The sequence below is a fragment of the Globicephala melas genome, chromosome 15 (assembly GCF_963455315.2).
Source record: "Globicephala melas chromosome 15, mGloMel1.2, whole genome shotgun sequence".
In the NCBI taxonomy this organism is placed as follows: Eukaryota; Metazoa; Chordata; class Mammalia; order Artiodactyla; family Delphinidae; genus Globicephala; species Globicephala melas.
Window position 1 is genome coordinate 78,550,379 of NC_083328.1, and position 12,269 is coordinate 78,562,647.

The 12,269-nt window shown below is 42.6% G+C and overlaps 1 protein-coding gene across 2 annotated transcripts; it reads left to right on the forward strand.

Annotated features, from left to right (window-relative positions):
* The first annotated feature begins 673 nt into the window (after positions 1-673).
* On the forward strand, positions 674-10,378 carry PFDN4 (prefoldin subunit 4). 2 transcript variants are annotated; one of them, XM_060284674.1, is made up of 5 exons: positions 674-821; positions 7,044-7,151; positions 7,981-8,121; positions 9,385-9,566; positions 9,989-10,111. In XM_060284674.1, the coding sequence occupies exons 1-4, from the start codon at positions 798-800 to the stop codon at positions 9,538-9,540; spliced, it is 429 nt and encodes a 142-aa protein (XP_060140657.1). In that variant the 5' UTR covers positions 674-797; the 3' UTR covers positions 9,541-9,566; positions 9,989-10,111. The 2 variants fall into 2 exon arrangements, with proteins under 2 accessions (XP_060140657.1, XP_030694995.1); XM_030839135.3 differs by lacking the exon at positions 9,385-9,566 and having other exon boundaries at positions 683-821; positions 9,989-10,378.
* The last annotated feature ends 1,891 nt before the right edge of the window (positions 10,379-12,269 follow it).

Genomic DNA, 12,269 nt, shown 5'->3' on the forward strand with positions numbered 1-12,269 from the left:
ATTACAGAGATTTGCAAGAATGTAAAACTGTCATTCTTCTCAATATTTTTTTTGGTCTTGGAAAATATGGTTATCTTTAATTTTAAAATGTTGCTTACAATAACATGAAATGGATTTTAAAATTATTTTAAATTAATAAATACACTCAAAAATTCTGCTTCTAATATGATAAATGTTGAAGAATATAGGACAGAAATTCTTCAGGGTCCTCAAAAATTTTTAAGAGTGTAAAGGGATCCTGAGACCAAAAAAAATTAAGAATCGGGAGGCACATGTGTCAGAGTATACAGTAATTGCTGAATAATATTGTTGAAAAAAATTAACTACTAGGAGTACTTCCTCCTGTTTATCATCTGAATTATCAGGGCACATACATCTCTCACGCTATTGCCAAGGTCATTCGTTCTTAGCTCTTTTTTTAGGGATATGTATTTCTTCCACGGTTCGTGGGACTGGTGGAAAGGAACGGCCCTTCTGCTCTCTCGCGGCCCCGCCGCGCTGAGCGCCCCCTGCTGCCCGCTGCTGGAGCTGCGGCCGCTCGCCACACCCACCCAGTTTCTGTCGGCCCACAGGGAGTCGCCTGTCCCTTTAATTGGCACGTACCAAGTCTTTCCAGGTTACATGTCCTCCCCGAGTCCCAGACCTTAGGAATCACTGATCGAAGATCCAGTCAGAGGGAAAGTAGAGACCACTTTGTGTTTGGCGGGAGTCTTGCGTCGTCGGGGAGCGAGGGAGGGCGCGGGGCCGAGGCACACCTTAGCGGCCCTCCCCGCCTCGGGCCGTAGTCCAGTCCCAAGATGGCGGCCACCATGAAGAAGGCGGTGAGTGGGGCGCTCGGGTTGCGGGATGCTCGGCCGGCGGGCGGGGGTCGGCCGCAGGGGGCCGGCCGCGGGGTGCAGGGGGCGCGCAGCTCTGAAGCCCGGCGCGGGGCTCGGGGCCGAGACTCCCGACCCTGAGGGCGGCCCCGGGGCGAGGCCTGCCCGCGCCCGGCGTCTTGGGGTCTGGGACCCTTAGAGGACTCTGGGTCGCCTCTGGCGGAGCTGAGGATGATCTTGGAGAGTCTGAGGATCCCGCTGCCCAGTCCTTGTCCTTGGGGTGTGGGTAGCCTAAGGGTCCGGTTGACTGCGGCTGGCCATAACGCAGGTACTTTACCTGGGTCGTCACGTTTAACCCTTACAAGTTCACAAGGGTGGGCGGTCTGGTACCCTTCTTTGCAGGCAAGGAAGCTGAGGTCCAGAGAGGTGGAGTCACCTGCCCAAGGTCACGCAGCCGTAAGGAGCAGAGCAGGAACCCGCAATCCCCGGATTATCTGGCCCCTGAGCCACTCAACTCTACACTCGGTGTCCCTGCGCCCTCCAGGCTAAAACCATCTGTTATTGAGGATAGACGATGGGCCGGGGCAGAAGCCGTCCGTTTATTATTATCACGGATCCTTACAGCAATTTAGCAAGGGCACGTTTTTCCCCCACTTTACAGACGGAGAAACTTAGAGCGGTGAGCGTCTTCAAAGTGACTCAGCTAATAAGCAGAGGTGGAGTGCAAACTCAGGTGTTATTTTGTTTTTCCCACAGCCCACCTTTTATCCTACTAAGCAAGCAGAACGTGTCTTCAGGACTTATAATTTGTTAAGTCTACCCAGATGCTTAAAGAAATCTAGATAGAAAGAAAATGGAGAGGGACAAGGAAATAATATCTGATATTTATTGAGGCTTTACTGTGTGCTGGGCACCGGTTTAAGCACATTGTATACATTGTTTATTTTAATCTTATACTCCTTTAAGGGTGATGTTATGTTTAACCTTATTTTACAGATGAGGAAACTGAAGCACAGAGGCAAATTAGGATTTAAATAAATAAACATAGATGTTCTGCCTCCAGAGCCTGTGTTTTTAACTTCCATGCTGTCTGATTAGAGTCCCCTGGCTGAAGGGATTTGCTTTGTAGGTCTTGTGTGTGTTTCCTTTCATTCCACTTGTAAGACCACATGGGAATGTGCTTCCATTGCTTTCCTGCTCAAGGGCACCTCATAGTCTAAGCCCTCCTGCACTTGCTGTAGGGCGACCAATCCACCCAGGTTTGCCTGAGTTGGAGGGAGTGCTGAAACTGGGAAAGCCCCAGGCAAACCGGGATGCGTTGCTCATTCTACTGGTCTGTCATCCACGAATTCTTATCAGGTACCAGAGTTGGGTTTAGGGCCATGATGATTGACAGAAGCTATGTGAGATTCACTTGGCCTCTGTTTTGTTTTTATATTGGGCTCTCTGTCAGGTATGGCCTTTAACTCCATGGAAGATACTAGTTGTGGTTCACCCTCATTCGACAGATGTAGAAACTAAAGTACAGAGAGATGAAGTAAACGTTGAGGAAATGGTGGACGAATGGTTTGAACCCTGGGCTTGGTCGCAAAATTCTTGATCAACACTTTTTCCTTTCATTCATTTAACAAACTTTTTGAGCATGGTCTACGGCACAGTTTCAGTTTTAGGTGATCGACATAAGAATGGTGAACAATAATGAAGTTTTTATCCCCTTGTCCTTACAGCATTGTAGAACTTACACTCTTGGGGAGAGGCAGGCGTTAATCAACAGTCACACAGAAAACTGTAAAATTTGCAACTCCGATAAGAACTGTGGAAGAAAGGGGCTTGTGAAATGAGGGCTGGAATAAGGTCTGCTTTGAGGTCAGAGAAGGCTTTCCTGAGAAGGTGTGGTCTGCAGGATTCCATGAGGAGCAGAAGAGAAAGTTGGAGTAACTCCTGCAAAGGCCCTGCGTGCATTCAATGAAAGGATGGCCAGGATGACAGAGAACCGGGGCAGGGGACAGGCTGAACCATGGTGGTAAAATAACTTATAGAGGGGTAGGTGGCGGCCAAAACATAAGATTTTCTTTTTTATCTTAATAAGACTCTCATAGATGCAACATCTTCCTGTAGGTGTTTCCAGTGCTGTGGACGATTTCTGATAGGTTAGCGAATGTGCCTCTTTTCTCTGCCGACTGTAAGAGAAAACAGAGGCATGCCGATGTGTGAGAGTGAAATATCACAGGCTAGCCCTTGGAGTTTAAGGAAATTGTTTGCAGTCTGGAGTGCTTTATAACCCATTACCTCCCAGTGGGTCATGACTTTTTCTGGTGAGAAGTTAAGATGAGATGATTCAGTCGTGTCATCTCCAGAGTTCTGCTTTCTCAGACCTGGTTCTTGGCCGTGAAAGGTACTGCAGTCCGATTTCTGTTTATCGTCCTGAGTACAAATGACTCTTCCTCAGAGAAGCCACCTTTGGCCTTCCCTTCAGTCCCCAGCCCCTCAACACTTCCACCGCCTAAACTGTTTAGCTTTCACTGTCACATGTATCACCATCTAGCAGAAACGCTTACTTTTTGCACACCTCTTCCACTAGAATATAAGCGTGCCAGTATTTTTGAGGTGAGGACTCATGAATACCCTCCTTTCACAGTACCTCGTACATACGAAACACTAAGTAATTTTTTTTTTTTTTTTTTTTTTTTTGCGGTACGCGGGCCTCTCACTGCTGTGGCCTCTCCCGTTGTGGAGCACAGGCTCCGGACGCGCAGGCTCAGCGGCCATGGCTCACGGGCCCAGCTGCTCCGCGGCATGTGGGATCTTCCCGGACCGGGGCACGAACCTGTGTCCCCTGCATCGGCAGGCGGACTCTCAACCACTGCGCCACCAGGGAAGCCCCCTAAGTAATTATTAAATGAATGACTGTTCACAGGGAAGGTGTATAAAAATAAAAAGCAAAGTTTTATATTGTAGAAACTGGGTAGATACCTTTAAAAAACAAAAATAAAAGCAGACTACAATTGGCTGGAACTTCCTCCTACGTCTTTAGAACCTGAGGGACCCTGCTGTGGGTCCAGATTGTGCTGGTGAAACCCAAAGTCAGTGTGGGCATGACTGAGGGTGGGTCGCTTTCCTCCCAGGGTTCCGTGAGAGGCTGATGCTCCAGGTGAGGGTGCAGTCATAGCTCAGGGAATTTTAACTTTCACCTTGACTCTTGGGCAGTCATATTTCTCTTAAGCCTAGCAGAATTTTCCTCTGGGTCTGGGTCTGAGTCTGTTCTTCTTTGTAATGATTTTTGGTAAACGTTATTCAGGAAATAAAGCACTTAGCTGTCATTTATTGAAAGGCGGCTCCATCTCCAGGCCCTATGCTAGGTGCTCATTTTATCCCCTCTGCAAGGTGGGAATAGCTTCTGCATTTTACAGATGACAAACCTGAGGTGGCTCCAGAGAACTGAACAATTTGCCTAAGGTTCCTGCTTCCTTGGATTTGAATCCACTCTTACGCTTTCCACCACTCTGGTACTACTAAGTAACTCCTTCCTCCTTGAGTTATTTTGGCTTCGTGAGCGGTACTAACTACGTCGGGCTTCTCTCCTAACCTTTGGGGGCGTGGGTCCCTTTAAGAATCTGATGAAAGCCATGAAGACCCTTCCAGAAGGATGAACATATAATACACAGCATTTTGCATAGTTTCAGGGGTAAATGGACCTCTGACAGTCGGTGCACTCCCAGTTTAGAATTACTCCCTCCCTGCCAAATGGAGCTTCCAGCAACATAGGAGTGTTCTAGATCAGTGAGATTAAAACGGAAGCCACCGCTGTAATCAGGGAGGGTGCTGACTTCTCACTTTCCACAGTAAACAGCCCTTCCCTGGGTGGCACGCGGTTTAACCAGCGCGTGTGTTTGCCTCACACCCCGACTTGAGTCCTTAACCCCAGGGAGAAAACCACCATTAAGGAAATGAACTCCAGGGTCCAGCGTGTGCTGGGGGCTGCCGTTTGGTGAGGCTACAGCAGGAAACGCCTGCTTTGGAAAGGTAGAAGTCAGTTGGCCAGACTCTCCACAACTTTTCAGAAACCCTGTGTCGGTGAGTCTGATGGAACATGATTTAGATTCAAGCTCAGAAACAATGGATTAAGACTCAGTTGTGTTTCAGCCCTGTGCTGGGTGCTTTCATGGGGATTACCCCAGTAAAGCCTCACCATGACAAGTGCATCTGTAAATACATATTCAGGCTTTCAAGGACTCAATATTTGAATTCTGGAGGAGCAGGAACTCTAGAATTCTCTGTTCCCTGTTGGCTGAGAGAGTTGAGACTTCTTGTGCAGGCAAATGACTTGAATGCCAACATATCTGCATATGGGCTTTGCTTTGGCTTCTGTAGCATAGCTCAGTGTTTCCCAACTTCCATATTTGTAAAAATTATGCACCAGGGTGAACATTCAAAGCTGTACGTATATCCCACTGTAAAGGATTGTTTTTCAAGATATTTGCTGGGTGTCTGATGATGGGGCTGATGCGTGTGTATTGGGTGATGAGAGCCTGGGTCAGAGGAAGGCTGAATTCTAGGTGTCTGCATTTATATTCTGATCACCAAGCTCCGTACTGCTTGAGACAACAGGTTGCCTCAAATAAAGGAAATACAAGTCAATTGTCAAGAGAGACTGGGTGAAAGGATGGGGTGTGGTTATTGTGAACCATTACTGTTATTGGCAAAAGAGCCCTAAATAGTCCTTGTTGAAGCTATATCTGTCTCTTTCCTGCTTTAAATTATCATCGAGTGCCCGTGTTCCTCTTTTATAAATGAGGGGAAACTCTAAAGAAGTCTGTTATTTTTTAAAAAATGTTTAAAAAATATATAGTCCCTTGTTAATCAACTATATTCCAATATAAAATTTAAAAAAAAGAAAAGGGGAAGGAACCAAAAAAAAAAAAAAGGTGCCCCTTTGAGAATCTGATTAAAACCAAGGACTTCCTCCTCCTCTTCTAGGTATACATGATTGCGTGTATAAACACACACGCGCGCGCACACACACATACACACACACACACACACACACTTTTGCCTTTAATTTCCAAGAGCTCATGGACCTGTCTGGACTCTGGAGCCAGATTACCTGGGTTGAAACCAAGCTTTACCACTTACTTGCTATGTGGCTTTGGGCAAATTATTTAACCTCTCCATACTTTCTCCATCGGTAGAACAGTGGCACTAATGATCCTACTTAATAAGACTGATTGGAGGATTAGCAGAGATAATAAAGTACTTAGAAAGTTCTTGGTACATAATAAATGCTCAGTAAATGTTAGCTGTTATATGGTTTCATAGATACTTTGTTGTCTAAGTAGTCTCATTTTATTTACAAATTTAATCACATAGTTTAAAAATATTCAATTTTTATCATTTTACAGTGAATTACACCTTATTCATAATTAAGACACATAAACAAGTTCTGCATTAAACGTAATTTTTAATGTGTGTGTGTGGAATATAGTCACTGAAATGCATAGTGACCCTCAAGCCGGTGTATCAGTTAGATTAAAAATTATAGAAACAGACTTCTGATAGCCTCAATAAACTTAAGCAAGTTTTAACTCTGAGAGAATAAACTAGTCTGAGGCATTTACCAAAATTAATTATCACATCACTTTTGTTCCCTGGGCTATCTTAAAAAATTCTGCTCTAGGCCAAAAGTTGACTGACTTGATTCAGGACTTATTCTTTTTTTTTTCCTTGGGTTTTTATTTTGTGCCATACAGCTCAAAAGAGTTTGAATTGAGTTATATTTATCTCCAGAAATGGGTACACTCCTGTTCTTGTCACTTCCTTATTACAAAGCCTGCAGTCCCTGGAGAGTTTCTCTCAAGATTTCTTCCCTGTTTCTGATTTTCTGGTACAACCGTCAGCTGTGGAGGCTGGTGGAAAATAGTTTTAAAGGTAGTGCAGTTTTGCTCTGTGTCGATTCAGGACTTATTCTTAACTGTTATTTATATTTGAAGTGTTTTTGCACATTAGGCATTACTTCATAGCATATCAGAAGAGGTTATAGATTTATGAACAAATCTTAAGCTTGTGGAGCAGAAACTTAGTAAGGCCTGTGTTTGTGATGTTCTGTACCTCTCGTGATTCTGGACTCTGAGGGCAGGTAGTTTATTGGGCTATTTCAGAGTTATATTAAAAGCTAACCTATAACTTCTCCATTAAAATTAACTCTACAAAACAATGTATATGTTTTTTCAGGCTGCAGAAGATGTCAACGTTACTTTTGAAGATCAACAAAAGATAAACAAATTTGCACGGAATACAAGTAGAATCACAGAGCTGAAGGAAGAAATAGAAGTAAAAAAGGTACTGAAAATACAGATCTTATTTAAGAAAAATAAAAGTTCTTCATGCTATAGCTTTTTAAAACTAAATTCAGTAATATGTGATTATATTTGTCTGGGCTCTTTGTTGTAGATGACAAAATGCACTCTAGTGAGTTTAAGAAGGAAGACATTGTTTAAGGGAGGTGAGATAGCGTACAGATTGTTGAGGGGTGTGACCCACGGCTGAGGGTCTAGGAGCAGGTCCCAGAACCAGAGAACTTGGCTGGTGATGGAGCTGCTGTTGTCGCCACTGATCCCAGAGCCAGCTGCCCCCTCCACCATGGGGATGCTGCCCCTCAGTCCTCGGAACACTGGGCTGCTGCCGTGCCCAAACCTGTGTGTCAGAGGCTTGTGCCCAGCCTCTTCTCATGCAGCTCTCCTGGGTTGAAGTCCAGTTCAGGTGTCTTTGATTAGTGGAATTTATGTTATTATTTGCTTTCATCCTATCATCAAGCAAAGCTGAGAAATGCAGGTTTGTGTTTGTGTTCGTGTTTTTATTCTACTATAAGAAGGCAGAAGTCACAAGGTGGGAGACAAAGTAGGAGACATTTTGAGTGGCCATGGATACCTCCACTGTCCGCCACAGGGGGCTTATAGCAATCTGGAACTATCTAAAGGACAGTGTGTTAGTGAGCTACGTGCTTCCTTATGAAATGCTATCTAAAATGTAAGAAACTTATTTTAATGTGATGATACCTGTGTGGAAGAGTCCGTCAAAGAGTTGAGGTCCCCAAATTAAAATTGGCTTTTAGCCTCTATTAGGGAATTTTGAATACATTCTTCATTGCCGTTCACTTTTGTATTTACAGAAACAACTCCAGAATTTAGAAGATGCTTGTGAGGATATCATGCTTGCAGACGACGACTGCTTAATGATACCTTATCAGATTGGTGATGTTTTCATTAGCCATTCTCAAGAAGAAACACAAGAAATGTTAGAAGAAGCAAAGGTATGTTGGAGTCTCTCCCTGGGTGATGAAGTCTAAGCCTTAAAGTAGGATTTATGTCATTATAAAATAGAATGTGTAATTATAGGTGTAATGGAAAATAAGGGATGATAGCTAATATTTCATGCATTCTTACAATGTCCCAGGCCTGCTCTGAATGTTTTGTAAGCATGATTTTGTTTAATCCTAACGATGACTCTATGGGATAATACTGGGAATCCCAATTGAGAGTTGAAGAAGAATCGAGGCTTAGAGAGGTTATGGGACTTCCTCAAAATGACAAAGGGAATCCTCTTTGCCTCCAGAACCTGTGTTCTAAGTTAATAGTATTTAGAAAGTACAAAATATTGTAAAGTAGAAAAGTCACCCATAATCCCACTACCCAGAGATAATCACCCATAATAAACATTTTCATGTATTTCTTTTATGTTCTCTCCTCCTCTTTCTCTGTGTGTTTTTGCTTCACGTTTTGGTCACTTAATGTCCTAATTGGGTATTATCTTGTTCCATTTAATGTTCATTTATCCAGCAGATCTTCACTGGGAGCCTGTTCTAGGCCAGCTACACGTGCTTTAAAAACATCAATTTTGATGACTGTTCAATGTCATGTTGGTGGACATTGATTCAGCCCACTGTCCTCCTGTTGTTACATTAACTTGTTTTCGCTGTTTTCCTATAGGAATATTGTGGTGAGCATTCTTAAACCTAAACCTTTGTTCACATGTAGAAAGTTCTTTTAAGGAAATAATCAGAGAAGTGTAATTCCTGGGTGAGAGTATGGATTCACTGACAACATTTGGGCTTGTTAAAAATTCAGATTATTGAGCCCAACCCCAATAATTTCTAATTCAGGAGGCCTGGAGTGTTGCCCTGGAATTCATATTTCTCACAAGCTTCCAGGTGATCTGGGGGCCACCCTTTGAGAACCACTGGCCATATTTCTAAAATAATAATGTTGTCAATACTAGGCATTCTTCTTTTGTTCCTGATATTAATGGGTACATGTATCATTTGTGTGATTCCATTTTTTTCTTTGTCATGTTTAGGAAAAATCCTTTTGATCCTGGCCAGGAAGGAATTTCTGACATTCCATGCATTTTGTGTGGCAAAGCTGCTCTTTCATAAATGAGGCTCTCATTACTGCTCTTTCAAAGTCTTAACTCCAGGGGCCTCGTAGTTAGGGAAATTTCTGCCAGGTTTTTTGGGTTTTTTTTTTGCGGTACGCGGGCCTCTCACCGTTGTGACCTCTCCCGTTGCGGAGCACAGGCTCCGGACATGCAGGCTTCGCGGCCATGGCTCACGGGCCCAGCTGCTCCGTGGCATGTGGGATCTTCCCGGACCGGGCACGAACCCGTGTCCCCTGCATCGGCAGGCGGACTCTCAACCACTGCGCCACCAGGGAAGCCCTCTGCCAGGTTTTGACAATAAGTTGTTACTTTTAATTATTGGTGAGTGTGTGAATTTTTATCATTTCCTCTAGTTCCATAGTTATTTTTGTGGGAAGTTGGAAAAGGCTGTGTCAGAAGCCAGGCTCGTGGTAAACTGTTTACCCTAAATGTTTGAATGTCATTCTTTCTTTATTAGGATATGATAATTTAGGAATTAATTTTCTTTTCTTTTATTCTGTTTTTTAAGTCAGCCAAAACTGAGAAAAGCTTGATTTATTCTATAATAAGCAAATGTAGATCATGAATGAAAAATGCCCCACATTCAGACTTTTGGTTTAGATTTAATTATCAGTGTTATTTAGCTGCCTGTCCAAGTTTAGAAAGTTTTTGACCTAAAATTCTTCCCAAATATTATTTCATCCACAGATGCTCAGAAATCATCCAACTGAAGAGAATTAATTTAAACTAATTTTTTTTTCCAGAAAAATTTGCAAGAAGAAATTGATGCCTTAGAATCCAGAGTGGAATCAATTCAGCGGGTGTTAGCAGATTTGAAAGTTCAGTTATATGCAAAATTCGGGAGTAACATAAACCTTGAAGCTGATGAAAGTTAAACATTTTATAATACTTTTTTTAATTTGTTTAATAAACTTGAATATTGTTTAAAATGATAATTTCCCTTCTTCAAATGATATGGAAAGCAAAACTTTTTTTAAAATTTTCATTTATTTAATGGAAACGCCTATTTTCACATGTCTTGCTTATTTATTTTATATTTTTAAAAGAAGACAGTATTCATCTATGTATTTTGCATAACAATTATATCAAGTGTAGGGGCTTTATGTCATGTTATTAAAATCAGTTAAGCAATCGTTTACGTTTCTATATTATCATTTAGAATATTTGTGCAATTTTTATTATAAGAAAATTTAACAGTTAACATGTGTCATGTTGTTCATCTACTATGTCTATTTCAGTTGCCACTTAGAGATGGTAAAAGCACTGCAGAAAGATCCGGTCCTACATCTGTCTACTCTTACTCACTTCACAACTAAAACTTCGTCATATACTAAAACATATGTATATATTTTCTTTAAATATGTGTAGTATATATTACATTTAAGCATATGTATTTCACATATAGGTCTTGGTTTAAGAGTCCAGATGATGCTGAGACAAGTGAGGCATGTTGAACTTCATACACAGAGCAGAACAACAGAGATACACCAATAGAAAGAGGTGTTTGGGGTTTTTTTAAATTATAAGTTTTAGATTTTATTTTAGTGCTTTGCAATTAACTGGGGTTTGTATTGATAATGATGTGGAAGTTAAGCAGCTGTGTGTTTAAAAATAAGACTTTTTTCCTTAAAGAGTACATTTACTCCCTACTGTCCCTGCAAAAGAACCGTTTTGGGATTTAGAAGACCTAATTGTATTAACTTTCCAGCAGGTGGCACTGATATGCCAAAATACCAATGGAGGAATCATAATACCCAAGTGAGGATACTTCCAGGATTAAATGTCCGTAGTTTTAGAGGAAATGTCATTTTTTTCACTTTCAAGGCTAAGCATTGCATATGTATCTTTTTGGTTAAACGTTTAGAAACAATTCAGGCTTAAAGGTAGAATATTTAATTCTAAAATTCTTCACGACTTAAAGGCAAACTTTTTTTTTTTTTTTTGCGGTACGCGGGCCTCTCACTGTTGTGGCCTCTCCTGTTGCGGAGCACAGGCTCCGGACCCGTAGGCTCAGCGGCCATGGCTTCATGGGCCTAGCCGCTCCCCGGCATGTGGGATCCTCCCGGCCTGGGGCACGAATCCATGTCCCCTGCATTGGCAGGCGGACTCTCAACCACTGCGCCACCAGGGAAGCCCAAGGCAAACTTCTGAATTGCTGCAAATTTTCCCAAAGAGTGATATTCAAATTCTAGAAAATGACGCTTAGAAGGATATGTTTTCTTCTGTGCATTTGGTTAGAAGTGTGAGACTGGGAAAGTGTATTGTAGCAGGAAATAGATAACACCCTCAAATTAGAAAAGTTGGAGAAAATTTGAGCCAGGATTCCAAAGGTGGAGGGTAGCCACTAGGAGTGTCTCGTACCCACAGAGGCTGGTGGGGAGGGAGTAGCCACCCCCTTCACTCTGGAGCTCAGGGAAGGGCTGCCTTCATTTGAAGAGGGGCACAGGCAGCCAGGGACATCCCTGCAATGACAGAGCCAGGGGACTGGACACCCTGACCTCATTCTCCCTCCAAAAGCCAGCTAGTGTCCACCATTGGCCAAACCCATTGGGAATCCAGAGGTAGTCCATAGAAGTCGGTCTTTTGCGGGGCCCGGGGGAGGTGAATGGATGAATCTGGAGGGCCAGTTGGAAGATCCAGCCAGAGGCTGGCTAAAATTGAACCTTTTAGAAATGTTAGCAATGAAGGCTCATCTGACTTATGTGCCAGAAACTGAGTTGTATAAACTGGCCAGGACTGAAAATTTTGTAACCACATTAATGAATAAGCCTAATACAAAAAAACCAAACATCTAATGGGGGGAGGGAGGGGGATACATTATTGCTAACTTTATACCTTATTTTTTAAAGCATACCTGTGAAGTAAACTTATGAAGGACATCAGAAATATTTGATTCCCATTTTAAATTCATTCCTAAAGTGTCCGTCAGCCTTTTCTTATTTTTATTAGTAAATTCATTGGGCTAAGGTGAAGGCTATGAACTGAATGTACTGCATCTGATAAAATCCAGCCGCGTAGTTTTTT